Source organism: Cavia porcellus, unplaced genomic scaffold (genome assembly GCF_034190915.1).
Source record: "Cavia porcellus strain 051 isolate PalLab524CR breed Dunkin Hartley unplaced genomic scaffold, mCavPor4.1 scaffold_18, whole genome shotgun sequence".
In the NCBI taxonomy this organism is placed as follows: Eukaryota; Metazoa; Chordata; class Mammalia; order Rodentia; family Caviidae; genus Cavia; species Cavia porcellus.
The window spans coordinates 18,257,871-18,273,755 of NW_026947501.1; the positions used below are offsets into that span (position 1 = coordinate 18,257,871).

Here is a 15,885-nt window from a genome sequence, read left to right on the forward strand (position 1 = left end):
GGAAACATTAACAATTTATTCAACAAACTAGTTTTGACAGAATAGCCCAAATTGTAAAACAAAAACTCTTCCAGAGAGAGAGAAGGAAAGAACATGAATTGTATATTTAACATATTAGGAGTGAAAAGGAGAACATTATGCAACGAGTGGTTATTACAAAAATCACGCACGGTCTAGAGGTGTAGGTAAGTGGCAGAGCAGCACTTGCCTAGCAAGTATGAAATCCTGGGTTCAATCCCCAGCCACACACCCCACACCCCCCCCCACACACACAGCACAGCACAAAGATCAAATAAAACTTTATCAAAACATATTCAGATACATAGATAGCTTACAGAAATCAAATTTCTATGTCCTCCTTTTCACTCCTAATAATATTAAAATACACCTTTCTTCTTTCTTTCTGGAAGAGCTTTTGTTTTAGGATTTGGGCTACTCTGTCAAACTAGCTTGTTGAAAAATGTGTAAATGTTTCGAATTATGGAAAATGAGCAAAACATCAAATTTCCAAGAAAAAGACAACTTGTTAAAAATAGAATCAGTAATTACATAATCTATTCGCCTTGAAAGACACCACACCAAGTCAGTGTAACAAGTAAATTTACCAAAATTTCAAGTACTATTTCTTTTGGTTCTGTTTCACAGACGAGAAAAGAAAAAGCTAGACAAATCACTCCACAGAGATAGTACAATTTTCATATTAAACCTAGAAGGATAATAAAAGAAAGTAAAATGGTGTAATCTCATATTTGAGCACTTTCTGAAGCTTCTTTAATCTTCCTTAGCATCTCTCTAGTACAGTCAACCACTTCCTATTGTCTCTTAGTATAGCTCACACATAGTCTACCTACAGCACCACGCATAAATTTTTTTCACTGAATTTAGGACTTTTCACGTGCTAACGTAATATTCTATTGCTATGCCATTTCAAAATTTTAATTCACTTTACACATTTTCACTGATAGAGATTAAGATCCTTGCTGGCAGGATAACTTCTTATATATATTTCCTGGTATTAAAAACAGCTCAATAGTTTTCAAATGACATGGTTTCATGCAGAAATGTCATTAATATGTACGTGGCAAGATGAGAAATAATGAGTTAATGAGCAAACTCACCTGACTACAGCATAAATCTATACAAGGAAATAACACTGAAAAGGTAGGCCAAGGCCAAGCATCATGAGTTTTTCAGTGTGGGGATGAGTTTGGTTTCACAGTCTATTGAAGTCACTTATATGGGTGATGGCTAAATCAGAACTGTGCTTCAGAATCCAGATAACCACAAGATAACCTAGAGGTTACTTACTAGATTGAAATTTATTGTTTTAAAAGTTAAGAAAACGAAAGCCAGTTAGGATACACAATCAACCTAACGCCATTCAATATGAAATTAGGAAGAAGCAGGCAAAAGCTTAGAGAGCATAAACTCTATTAAGATCTAAACTCTAAAGTCCATGACCTAGACAGCACCAAGCAATGAGGAATTAAAGTTTTGCCAGGGTGAAATGGTATGTTCCTACATTTTCCTCTAAAACTTCTATTTTTTAGATTTCAAGCATTCTTTATATTTCTAGTATTTCTTAGAATTAGTATTCTAACATGTCGGTGTACTCATGTCAATTAATTTATTTAATTAGTTTTACTTTTATTATATAGCAAAATATTTGCAAGGATTATAATTAGCTTAATTACATTATGTCATTCTGATGAAGTTATTTTTTCCATGAGATTCTGGACCCAAGATCAATAAAACAGTAGGTGCAAGCCAGAATGCAGAGGAACACAAAATACTTGCTCAGATCCACACCTAAAGCACTACCAGTTACCTTGGTCACTGCAACTGAACTGAGAAAGTTCCAGGAAAAGAAAACTAAGAACTGTATAGCAAAAAAGGATTCTTAAGGAAGACATGTATAACAGAACTCTTTAGTCCTAAAACACAGCCTGAAAGTTTATAAAACTAAAACATAGATAACCATATACTTATACATGTTCATCTCAGAATACTAATTCTAAGAAATACTTGAAATCTAAAAAGTAACAGTTTTAGAGGAAAATAGAGGAACATACCATTTCACCCTGGCAAAACTTCAATAAAAAGGGACAAAAGCCCTTTTTTTAATTATAAAAATGAAACAGAAAATTTTATATTTAAAGTACTGGTACAAACTGAAAATACATACAGGTTCACCTGTGTGACTGAATGGATGAATGAATGCATGCATGCATGGATTGATGGATTAATCCATTGATAGAAACACAGTAAGAATTTTATCTTCAACCCTTTTCAGACATACTGAAATGAGAAGATAGCTGCTCAATAACATTCCTTACATCTTCCTACCCTGCTGATGGTTTGAAAAAGTTTGTCAACTGACTGATTAATGTTTCAAGAGGTTAACTGGTAAATAACTTTCAAAGGCATGAAATAAGGGGGCAAACAACATGACAGTATTAATAACAATAGCAGGAATGGCAACAGTGGCTAGTTAACTTCTCATCTTCATGAACTCTTATTTTTCAAACAATGGAACTACAGCACAGAGCACCTAGTAACTTGCTCAACTATAGAGAGCTAGGTAGTGGCAAGGCTAGGATGTGAACTTGGAAGCCTCTGATCTTAATCACTATCCTATTTCCAGTCAGTTCTGGAATTTTCTAGTTATACCCTAACTCTGATAACTTTTAGGATTTCATTTCATATATAATCTCCTTTACTGAATATGTGAAAAAAAAACAAGTTATAAGTGTAAAATTCAATTATTTCAGCATGGACAAACTAATATGATCACTTTATTTGCACTTCATTTAAAATGTATGTATTTCTTTTATATTTACCTCCAGTTTTCCTTGAGCGTAGCCCAGCAGCAGCAGATTGGCTCTGTCCTTCTCAGAAGAAAGTGGGGCCCACGGCCAAGCATCATCACTGACCAGTGGCCACCAACAAATAACTATATCCTGAATGCAATTGATAGCCAGACGACGTTCTGTTGTCCTATTTACCGGGCCAGGTATTTCACAATAGGAAATCTAATGGTTTAACAAAAAGCATACAATAATTTCTTTTAAAAGAAGCAAAATCCTCACAATACTACAAAAATTAAAGCATCTGTAAATGTACATACATGCAAGTAAATATGCATGTTAAACATGTGCTTATGAAGGTGTCAGAATTTACTAAATTCTTTTGACACATATATAAAAAAGACATATGTTCAAAATTTTCCCCATTTTTAGCAGAGAAAAGGAAAAAGAAGAAATCTGAGTTAGGGAGGAAAATTGGATGCAGCAATTCCAATCAATATCAAAATGTACAGTCATGGTTGCTTGACAGCATCAACCTACACATAAGATTTAAGACCAGCTGTATTAAATGACAAGTTCGTATTGCTGACCAAGAGTGTCTGACTACTATTTAAGACATAATATGTTAACAATGACTGACGACAATAAAAGGAAAAACTTAAGGCAAATATCCCTTTAAAGAGTATATGAGACATCTACACATATATTCTGCATAAAAGGGATAAGCTATAGTATCATGCGTAAAAGTTTATGCAGCTTCTGAGAATTATGCTTTTCTCTCTTAGGAAGGATTTGTAGAATTTATTATTCAAACTATGTTATTTTGGAACATGGTTATTTGAAAACATAAGCACGACACCATCTGGGTGACACATGCCAAGGAAATATAGATTGCACCGTATTTCTGCTTGTGGAATTAATGGAAGGTTGATAGCTTGGAAGAAAAAAAACTATCTTGCCATTGCTGGTCAGCAATAATCGAACCACTTTCTGGGGATTAAGCGCATGGCTAAGCCTACTGGACCAGACACTAGCAAAGGGCAGGGGGTCTTCTTATCAGAGAAATGCTTCTGGAGCCAGTCTCACTACATGACAGATTGCTTTCATATTCCTGTCTGCAAGGCAACAAAGGATGGCAGTAATGCGATAATGCCAGAGTGCAATGGGTGTTAAGAACCCGTTGCATTTATGTATTGTATTTAGTAAATAATCAGGCTCATCCAAATTGTGATCTCACCACTCAACCAAGGCCATTAAAATCAAGGTTAATGCTTTAATAATCCCCTGCTATTTTTTTTTTCAATATGGTCAAAAGGAACCCTTTTCTATTTGCATGGCCATAATATTATTGACCTCTTCATCCTGTGAATGCACATCAAAAGGAACTGAAATCAAAGTAATTACCAGTGTTGTTCTTTCATGGTAAACATTTAACTCCATGCACTGTCCCTTCGCTTTTAAACTGAATTGAATTTTTAAAATATAGACAGGAAAACTTGTTAAAGGTCAATAGTTTCAAAATATTTACCCTGAAATTTTCTTTGTCAAAATGATTTAAAATCTAAAATAATTAAGTTATGGTATAGCAATAAAGAAAGGCAAAACTATAATAATCTGTATAACTTCCTTGTTTTAAAATCCAAATGGGTAATGACAAAACACATGTACACTTTATGCTTTTCAGTGTAAATTCTTGTATTTATGTTCTTAATGTAATTATTTTAACATTCTTGAGAGAAATGTAATGGAATTGCTAAGTTATTAGGATACATACACATTAGATCTTAACACACAAATTATCATGCAAGCATGTTATTTACAAATTTTTAGAGGAAATAGTTAAAACGCATGATTGGCATTTTCAGTTCTCACATAATACAAATATTGTTTGAAATTTCATGTTTCCTCTTAATTTAATGATGTCAGTATTCTCTCTTGATAACCAGATCAGCAAATAAAATTAATATAAGCTTCTTAAAATATCCTCCCAATAGATAAGTGATAGTTTTGATTAGTTATGAAGCATCTATAAAAACTGAGCAAAGAGTTTTGCAAAGGGAAACAGATATGAAAGTACCTATAATTCTAACTTCCCAAATCCAAAGTCAGAAAGAATAAGCTAATTAATTCCCTTAAATTATAAGGGCCCAAATATTAGGTCTCTTTTCTAAATCTTTTCATAAGATAAGGTGACACCCTGACAGTTTTTCTGTCCTTTCATTTCCAAGTAGCTACATTCGTTAGTTGAGAAGACTTCATTAACCTATCCATGACACCTAAGATGAATGAACTAGTCATACAAAATTTTATAGAATGGTATTAACAGCATTTATTTTAAATACTTGAGTTAAAGCACAATGATGTTTTTAAAAGCCCAATATTAATAAGTAAACATTTTAAATAACTCTACAGTTAGTCACTTAGAAAATAACGTTTCTTTAATAACATTAAAGGGACTCATTTTTAAATTTTCATTTTTTACCAGTATAAGCTTATGATATATAATAATTACATTCATCTTAGGGAGCTGGTACATTCACATATAGCATCTTGATCATTTTTACTACTTCTCCCCCACCTCCTTTTCCCCTAGATTCCTATTCCATTTCCATAGAGTCTACCTCTGATTCTTACCATTTCTCTTTTATTTTGCTGTTTAAATTATTTTTAGTTTGGGTTTTTCATGTCAGAGAAATCATGCAATATATAATCTCATGTTTCTGATTTATTTCACTCAATATTAACAGAATCACTTTGACTGACCAGATATAGTGAGTACCATGAATTTCCAATTAAAGAAAATCAATACTATACAAAGTTTCATAGAAGTTCCACAAACTAGCAAGCAAAACCAGACTGCAGCCTAAAACCACAATGAAAAAACTCATTTACAGTATTTTATTCTACATTAAAAACCTTTTTAAATAAGAATAGATGTTTCTTCTCAATAAGATTACATTCCCCCACAATAAATAAGTAATCCCAAAGGACAAGAACTTAGGTTAAATATTATTTTCCAAACATACACAGATTTTAAGACAGAAAGCTGACTTCTAAAAATCTTTACCCTTGCTATACATAGTCCAGGTATGGCACAAATGTGCATCTTTTTTAAGGAAGCTGTATATCAGCTCTGTTCCTAGTGAACAGTGAACTGTCTCAAATCCACGTCACAGAGGCTGGATCAATCCTGCAAACACAAGTCACTGCTGAAAAGAGGCCCTGAACTGAAACAGCCTAGAAAATGTATTACTCATCCTAGAAGACAGTATGCCCTTGAGGCAGTTAAAATGTAATGTGGTAAAACTTAAACACGTCATTTAAAATAAAAATCCTGCCTTAACAGGTGAGATGTAAAGTCTCTGATACAAAGAAACACAGCACTTGGAGTTAGTTAAAAGCTACTACATATGAAGGAAATTTTTCTCCAGTTATAGTTTGTCTGTGTGTGGGTGTATGGTGGGGTCTGCCCATTCCTTGTGTATTATACTCTTGTATTCATCTTTGAGCACATTTTTCTTCTTTCATTTCTTATGAAACAGAAATGAAAGCAACTATATAAGTTCTTAGGAGAAAATGAAAATGGTATACACACTATTACCAGCAAGAAAACCATTTTCAAAAACATTAACTTGCCTCTTTTATTCATCTTGTACTTCCATAACTACCACATAAAGTGCTTCATATATGCAATTATTAGACATCCCCAATCTCTAAACAATGAGAAAACTTGACCACTATTTGTAGGCAATCAAGCTAAATCCTATGATACTTCTGATTTTTCTGAAATCCAAAAATTTCCAAGAATAAGCATAACATTAATTTATGTGATATTCTTACTTTAAAAATTAATAATATGGCCATCTAAGTTGAAATCTTTACCTTATAATCCAAGGCTGACAGTTTTTCCAGTCGTTTGTTTACATCAAGAGAATCCATCTTCTTAGTAAACTGAATAAAACACAGTTTATTTTGTGCCAAAAATGATAAGAGGATGAAACTATCTGTAAGAAGGGCTAAAAAAATTTGATAGTATCAAATGAGATTAAATTATAATAGATTTTTAAACTAAAATATTATAAAAAGCTATTTTCAGAAGATAAATATTAACTGGAATCACTGATTTTTGCTCTAATTCTGTATTTATATAATATAAACCATCTGATGGAATAAAGTGGATTGATCAGGAGACACTGATCAGTGTCCTCTACCAATCTCACTGTTTTTAATTTAAAATATTTTCATCAGCAATCTTTCTTCTGAGGATAAAATAAATAAAAGTTAAATGAAATAAAGCATATTATGCTGAATATGTACATTACATAAATTAATGTTTAATAATGAATGCTAGCAAAAATACTTCCACTGCTGTATTTCAGAAACATACAAGTAGGTTGATGATAACATGGGTTACAAAAAGGGTCATTAGCGGTATAGGAAATTACTGATTAAAACATATAATAGGGATTTAACAAATCTTTTGCATTTTCCCTAGCATAAAGAAATTAAATGTTTTATACATTTTTCTTTATTTTTACAGCCCTAGCATGCAAGTGGTGACCAACAGTGGATCTACACAATTACAGCAGAATCTGGAGAAATGCCAAGAAATCGCATTGTTATCATGGTCCCATGAGAGTGTATTATTTTAGGTATAAATAAAAGAAACAAGTGAAAAAAGATAGCTCAGAGACATGAATAGTGTTGGAAGAATTAAAAGTTTCCTTGAAAATTCTTATACAGGAGCATCAATATGACAAAATCATCAGTCACTATTTCACTTGCAATGTCAACAAAGGGTTTGACTGTCAGAATATGAAAACAGAGCCTCTTCCACAGGGAAGCTTCCTTAGTACATCCCACAAGGAAGGGGAAATAGCATGTTCACAATCCTACCCTGCTAGTCATAGTCAGTAATGTTGTGATGTTGCTAATTACAACCATCCTGCAGAGTGCTTTTAAGATGATGTGATTGTTTCTGATTTATTCAGAGGTAGCTGGTGAGAGCACACAAAGGAAAATTTCTGCTCTCTCACCTTTGTCCTTTCCACTGGCTACATTTCCCTTTGATTAGTCAAGATACTGGACATTTTCAATCTTTTATGGTAACACAATCTACCTTTAGAGTTCTTTTTACCTTGAATAAAAGGACATGATCATAAAAATTCAGAAATCAGCATAGTACAATGGAAAAGAAAATGAGAGTTGTAGTCACAACCTCTATTCAAATCTCTGCCTTGTCACTTTCTAGCTATACTCTGAGCCACAGTAACTCAGCATTAGTTTCCTTATTATAAAAATGTAAATATACCTTATATGGTTGTTTTCTTGAATTAATGAAATAAATAGGTTGGCACCAGCCTAGAGTCTTCATGGCTCACTATAAGTTGGTTACCTCACTATTCAAAAAATGGCTTAAAATCTTTTATATATGCCTGTGTCACACTGACTCGTGTCACCTGGTAGAACCAGATTAATTTAGTATATGAGAATATGGTACTTTTTTTAAAACTTTAGAAATATAACCACAAAATATCTCAAAAGTTAGTATTCTCAGGCCTTAGTAAAAACGAATCTTCCTACAAAAGCCAAAGCATGTATAATTTTTTTTAATTGGTGGCAGTGTTGACATATTTGTGTTATTTCACTGAAAATTCATTTGGAAATGAAAGAATCTGAAATGTCAAAATAGAAGAATAATTATGAAAAAATATAAAATCTATTTTGAAAATATGTTCTTTTTTTTTAAGAAAGGGTAGAAAATACTCAGAATATAAGCCTAACACTTAACAAGAAAGAAAAAAATATCACTGATATTAAATTTTGGTTGAAACTTGCATAGGTCCCAGAGGTTGTAAGTATGCTATTACAAGCAATTACTTGTTGTGTTTGCAGGTCCCCAGTGGTAATAATTAGTCTACCTGTTGATGCACTATTTCTCTTGTCCCACTGTTAATGTAGGCAATTGATTTGCACATGGGGGTAATTACCATCACTGATGGTGTCTGAGATGAGCTTCCCCACCAGGCTTCTGTCAATCACCACTTTCTCCAGCTGTGGCCCAGAAAGACTTAGAGACACCAACACACCTGAACCAAAGAGAAGCTAAAACAAGGTAAGGGGGAGAAGAGAAGGAAGACATGCTGGGTATTATAATCTTTTAAAAGCTCTCTTCAAATGTACAACTTAAACAGATATTTAAACAAGTATTTACAACCATGAAATTATAAAAAGGTTTTCTACATTGAAAAACAATCACCCCAACATTCAGAGTAAAAAGAAACAGGCAACAAACATACTAAGTACTACACTGATCAAAGTTATATGCAAAAAGCTAATACAGTGAATGTTTATTAGAAGCCTAATCTTCTAAATACTAGGAAGTATCCATGTAGAAATAACTGCTTTGGTTTGCATTTATAAAACATAATGTAACCTACATGAAAATATTTTGAAAGGTTACTGTTGGTATCAAAAAGTAAAAGAATTTTAAGGTTTGAATAATCACTGTTACACATTAAATATAGAAGACAAGGCACTATTACAATGTTAATAGCTTATGTTATGATTTACTTGGAATTTAAAACTTCTAAAAATAAAGACCTTGTGAGTCTAAAATATTAAAATACATGTAAATTAATGCAAGTAAGTAAAATGTTAAACTTTAAAAATCTCATTATGCATACCACAAACAATTTCACAAGAACAGACAAAGAAATAAAATATACAGGCTTTATCAATATCAGCATTCAAGGAACCACCCAACAAAAGATGATTGGATATCACCACTGCAATTTTGCAACACTCCTTTCCATTTGTAGCAGCATAATTCATTCATCTCCAAATGTTTAAAGCTTCTGAAAGGACTATACATATGTGTATGCTTGTTATCTACGAGATTTTGAAATATCAACATTGGAAGAAATTGTTTCACCTTCAAAGCAACAGACTCAAAGCTGATGAATCATGGAATAGCATATGGTATAAGAAGGAAAAAAAAACAATTGTCAGTAAACTAATTATGAACATGCTAGCCAAATTCAAAGATAACTATGATTTAAACAAAACAGGGGAATCCCCAATCCACCTAGGCATCATGTCCTGGCGAAAGGATGATTCTGTATTCAGACATACTTGGGTATGTGTGAAAAAGCAGCCCACAGGACCAGAGTCCTAAAAGAAACAAATACCACTATTCCCTCACTGTCCAGGCAAATCAGTCAGAGAGGAAACTAAAGGATCCTTCTGTATTTATTGCTATAGTCCTTGCCCAACTCATCAGAAACCTTACTTTACCTTGAGTTAACAGACTGCTCCATCTCATGTTAATGCCCTTGTAGGGCTGTGGGGTTAAGGGAAGAGGGAGACTGAATCCTCTTTTTGAATTCTGGAGACTAACAAGAGAAGGTATATTTGTTTCAAGAACTTCCAAATACTTCACAAATTAATTAATCTCTACTGAATTACATCCAGCCCTGCACTGAATCTTGATGGCAAATACATTATTACTACAGGAATTCCCCAATAGCAAAATAGCCTGTGGGCGTCACTCCCCAAATTGTCCCTTCTCAGAGAGGCAATTTTAGGATCTTTTCCTTATCTAGTTCTCCACTTCAACAGACTTTCTCCCTTCCTTATTTAAAATATCTCTAAAATTTTTGTCTGCTCATTTTTTCCTACTAAATATTTACACCTATACCCTTAAGCACCTCTTTTCCTAATTGTCCACTGACAGCAGCTCCTTATGGATATTGGCTAAGCTGTATTTAGCTTTATATCTTAAATGCCTACAATAATGCTGGGTACATTGTAGGTGTCAATAAATGTCTGGAGGAAAAAGTCAAGACTAACTCATCACGGGGTTAGATAATTCACAAAAGAAGATCTGGCCTAGACTTTCTCTTCAACATGACACTCTTTTTCCTTCTGCAAATTCTCACCAGGCATCCAGCCCAAGCTTAACTAATTAGCCTGTGATCAGGAGCTCACTGCCTCACAGAATAGCTGACCTACCATCGTGATATAGAACAGACTAAACATAGGAAGAAATGGCACTGAGTAGGTTTAGGAGGCAGTTTATTACCCCGGCGGACTTGACTGGGATCTCTCCCAAAGAGTTAGAACCCTGCCCAATGGGGTTATAGGCTTTTATTATGGGGAGAGCAAGTGGGGAGGTACAAGGGTACATTTGGTGTGGTACGATTGGAGGGTTGGGTGACATCTTGGATTGCTAAAGGACTTTATTTTAGGTGATATTGCAAGGCCATCCATTATGCAAGGTCAATAAAGAGAGGTTACACAGAGGAACATTTTAAGTTACATTTTAAGATCATCTGTTAGAGAAGAGAACATGGAGGAAGGAATGTTCTGTTATCAGGTTTGTCCAGACACGAACATGTCCACCTGGTCTTGGCAGGCACGCATGGCAGGCTCTCTTGGTAGGCTTTATTTAAAATTTTAATTTCCTGTTCAACAGGACAGTTCCAATAAATTTAAAGATCATTCATTTGTTTTTTTATTCAGCAAAACTGAATGTTGATTATATGTCAAGCACTAAATTTAATGGCTCAAAAATTAATTAAGTACATCCTTTTAATATAGGTTAAATGTAAGTTAAAAGAGAGATACAAGCAGCCAAATGTTGTTATACCTACTTTTAATAGGAGGACACACTGAACAGAACGGGAGTTTGGGGAAGAAGTTGGTGATCCTTGAGCTTGACAGTAAAGCTATACTACAGCTGCCTTCTCAAACTCCCCTTGAGCCCAGTTTTTCTTCAGTAGCTCCTTCTTCAACTGTTCAGATAATAGCATGATGGTTAACAGCATGGACACTGAAATCAGTATTGGCCCTATTTCCTACGAACTGTGTTATTGAGGACGTTATTTAACCTCTCTGTGTCATCATTTCCTTATCTGCAAGCAGACATGATAGTACTTACTTCATAGGATAAAAACTAAGTAACTTTTACAAAAAGCATCTAGAATAATGCCTGCCACATAGCAAGTAATGGCAACAATTGTTATTTGACCATTATTCATATGATATGTTCTCACTATTCTCTTTGTCATCTTTGAAGACAACTTTGTTTTTTAAAAAATCTTATAGCCAGGTTGGACTCAAGACCAAGCATGGAACACATGAGCCTATGTGTGAGTTCTAACTAGAAATAGAACAATTTTTTGTTGTCTTTCCCAACTGCTCTGATTTCATAAAAATATTCACTGTCTTCAAGGTCTCTGTAGGTTCCTTCAGAATTCTGGAAGTTAATTAATCCAATATTTATTTTATTTTTCCTGATTTTCTGGTCTCACCACCACTACTATGAAATAACCCTACTCTCCGAGCGGAAACTATATAAGCATGTGCTACGCTATAAAATTAATTTTAAAAGGCCATTTTGTGTGATGGAGAAGGAAACTGCAAGCTGCCAGCGTAGCTAAAAGAGGGAACTCACTAATGCTGCCAAGGACTCGAAAGGGAGGATATCATGTAGCAGCAGGAGGCACACACACATCACGTGATCCAGTTATGGACAGGAGTGGTGATCTGGGCACTATGGATCCTGTCCAGAGAGCTTGAGTGTTCCTTGAGAATCTTTCACACAGGCTAGGTATAGCCATTTATTCATACATTCACTAATTCATTCCACAAATACATACTTAATATATCATATCAACCAGGCACTCTTTCAATTGTTAACAGTCAGCAGTGAATAGAACAATGTTCTTGCCCTTCCTGTCCTCATGCAGTTTATGTCTTGGTATAGATGCATAATCATCAAATAAAAATTATGGAGAAACAATAAAACACAGTAAGGGATTTTAAATGATGTTATCTTAACCTGAATGACTAACAAAAACATTAAAAGGCTCCCTTCAGGAAACACCATTTGAGTTGAATCTACATGAAGCAAAGCATAAATATCTGGAGAAAAGGAGTTCAAAACAAAGAGAAAATACTCTGAACCTGGAATGTGCCCTGGATAACTGAAGAATGCTGGGCCAAAGTACTTGGAGGGGAGTGAGAGGGGTACTCACAGAGAACAAAGGCAGAGAGGTAATTATGAGCCAGGTTAGGTTGGACCTAGTTGATGACAAGCCAGTGGATTTCAAGCAGCAGACAACTGTGATTTAATTTAACTTTTAAGGTGGAGAAAAGGCACGAGAGCAAGGGGTCCATGAAGAGGTTGCTATGAAAAAAGAGGATAGTTTGAACTAGAAAGTCAATGCTGGAGGACATAATACGTAAGCAGATTTGAGATGTATTTGAAAATGAGTATCCACTAACACTTGCTGAAGAAATGCATATGGCATGTAAGAAATTCAAGCTTTGGGGCTTGAGCAACTTAGGTTATCTGAGATAAGAAAGAGGAAAAGCAAGTTTAGACTATGGGGACTCAATTATTTGATTTTGGACATTTTAAATTTAAGATATCTATGGAAATACAATGGAGATAACTAGCAGACAGTTAGAAATGAGTCAGAAGTTCAGTGGTGAGGAGGGGCTGGATATTTGTATTTGGAGTCACCAACAATACAAAGACATATTTAGAGTCATGGAAATGGACAAGCTCTCTGTAAAAAATGAGTGGAAAGAGAAAAAGGTCTAAGGTCTGAGTGCTCAGATATTCTAATGTTTAGAGATGTTAGGTAATCAGGTTAGGCCACTTACTGAAACCAAGATTGAGTACTTGTTAGGATCAAGAATGTTCACCATTTCAGAGCTCTAAATATTTTGTGGCTAGAGGCACTCTTGGTACATTTTTTAATATGAAGGCATAAATTAATAAGCTAACTAATGCATTTTATAAAACTGCCTGTGGGAAGTATAGTTTCCAAAGTACTGGTGCCAAAGATACTCCTGGATGTGGTACAGGAGATAACCAGTGTGAGAAAAAAAAAAAATAGTCTGAAACTCTGAAAGAATATTCCAGCCCAAACAAGAAAGTGTTAGCTTGAACTCTATTTCCCCAAAGCAGTTAGTCCTACAGTCCTCAAAACAGAAAGGGTTACAAGACATTATAAAGTTTGGTAAGGTAAGGAGGAAAATGGCAACTAAGACTATGTCCTGTTACATAGCAAGTGGTTAGAGAATTCTAGAAGCTAAAAACATGAAAAAGAGCAGGCCAAGGGGCAAAGGAAAGTACTTCTGAACAAGATTGGAGTTTGAGAACAGCTCTAAGATGAACTAATGAGAAGGTTAAGGGGATCTCCCAACACTGTCCTTCTTTTAATGTCCTTTGTGCAGGAAACAAGAAAGGCAAAACCACTGAGACTTCTCCTTTTCTCTGACACTCCTCCAAACAGAAAGAGCCTTGCTTATTATTCCTGCTATAACCATGTCTCTAGCTGTTGCCTTTACATTTTCTCCTTTTCATTTTCTTCAGTAATTTCTTACTATAGAAGTTTGCTTTCTAAGACATCTGAAAATGATTCTCAGGACCTTTAAATGGCTCTTCAAATTAGTTTTTTCAAATTCTGGAGTCCACAGCATTTAGACTGAGTATTTAATTGAAAATAAGATTGAGAAGAAAACTATGTCAGATGACATCATTAATCAAAGCCTTCATTCAACAGATCAAAAATTCTATCAGTGTCTCCCACATACTAGGTACACAGAACACAATAAAAAACAGGTAACAGGAAATAGGGAGGTAGATCTTTTGCAAATGGGAAGGGGATAAAGAGATAGAAGGAAGGACAGAGAGGGAAGGAGAAGGGGAAGTAAAAATAACTAAGATGTATTATGCACATGTATCAACTCACTGAAAATGAGTGTAAAATTACATACTGCAAACATATAATAAACATTAAAATTAAAAGAAACAACAGCAGAGTTCATATACTGACTTAATCACAACAATTAAGCAACTAACCAAAGGTCTTATATTAGTGGAAAAGTTGTGACCCAAACAGGTCTACTAATGACATTTCTATATTGTCCGTGCTACTGAGGAATTACCCTTAATTCTCACTTCTCAGTAGACTTGCATGTAATACCCCATCTGTTTTCCTTTCTCTAGCTCTTTTCTTACTCTAAACCAATGTGAACCTTTTAGAGTTTTCAGTGATACAAAAAATAGCCTACTATGGCACACGTGCTGTAGGCTCCCCACTAGTGCTCTAAACCAATGAGGTTCTAGCCTAGGGATGATTTCGGGTACTAGGGGACTACTAACAATCTCTGAAGACATTGTGGTAGCAACCTTAGACAGAGCCTAAAATGAACACTACTTGTTAATGAGTTGCTATGGAGGCAAAGGGTTTTCCACATCTTCATCAAATTTATTTGGGAGTTTCTCAAATTCTAATCAACCCTTATCTAAAATAAAGAAAGGGTAATGTGATAAGCTGTCCTCTAATGTAAATAAGGATTGGTCAGATGTGTCAACAGAGTGATGGACAGTGCACATTCCAGATCAGAAGCATGTTCTGGTGTCTCTAAACACATTCAGGGCTGTGACTCTGATGACTAATGCCAGTTGGGAAGAGACAGAGAGCCTCAGGGTGAGTTATCCAGCTAACCTTAATGTAACAGAAATATCCTGTTAGAACATCTCCTTGCTTTTATTCTAATTCTCCGCTCACCAATCAGCCTTCTTATCTATAATTTAGTCTCTTGAGTAATTCATCCATCAGATAGGAATACCCCAAGGAAATAAGCAACGTTTATGATGCCAAAAATATCTCACATTATAAATTGATAAACTGCCATTCCAGTCAATAAATCAGTCACTTCTGAGTTTGGCTATTGTGAATGTTGCTAGTACAAGAAAATAAATGGAGATAACATAAGAGATAAATAAGTTTAATTAATCAGAAATTTTTGCCCAAGTCCACAGTACATTGTGAAGTGAGGATGAAATTTTAAGTTATAGAACTACAAAAGCAGCCGCATTCTATTTTACTAGTGGAAAAAAACCGAGTGTGCATATGCCTATACATGTGCATAATGAAGTTGTATAAACACAAGAAGATATCAGAAAGAACACACGCAGTACTGTTGATAGCAGACACATCAGAGACAGAACTGGCAGCCAGAGGGCATGAAACTTATCTTTTTGCCTAGTAGATTT

At 34.6% G+C, this 15,885-nt stretch overlaps 1 protein-coding gene across 8 annotated transcripts in view; it reads right to left on the reverse strand.

Moving 5' to 3' along the window:
* Positions 1-15,885, reverse strand: part of Wdpcp (WD repeat containing planar cell polarity effector) — a 313,989-nt gene that overhangs the window by 203,647 nt on the left and 94,457 nt on the right. For all 8 annotated transcript variants that reach the window (XM_063229505.1, XM_063229504.1, XM_013150055.3 and 5 more), the window contains 3 exons: positions 8,798-8,912; positions 6,690-6,823; positions 2,841-3,032 (listed from right to left, as the gene is read on the reverse strand). In XM_063229505.1, the coding sequence (XP_063085575.1) occupies positions 2,841-3,032; positions 6,690-6,823; positions 8,798-8,912 (441 nt within the window). The remainder of the gene's footprint in view (positions 1-2,840; positions 3,033-6,689; positions 6,824-8,797; positions 8,913-15,885) is intronic.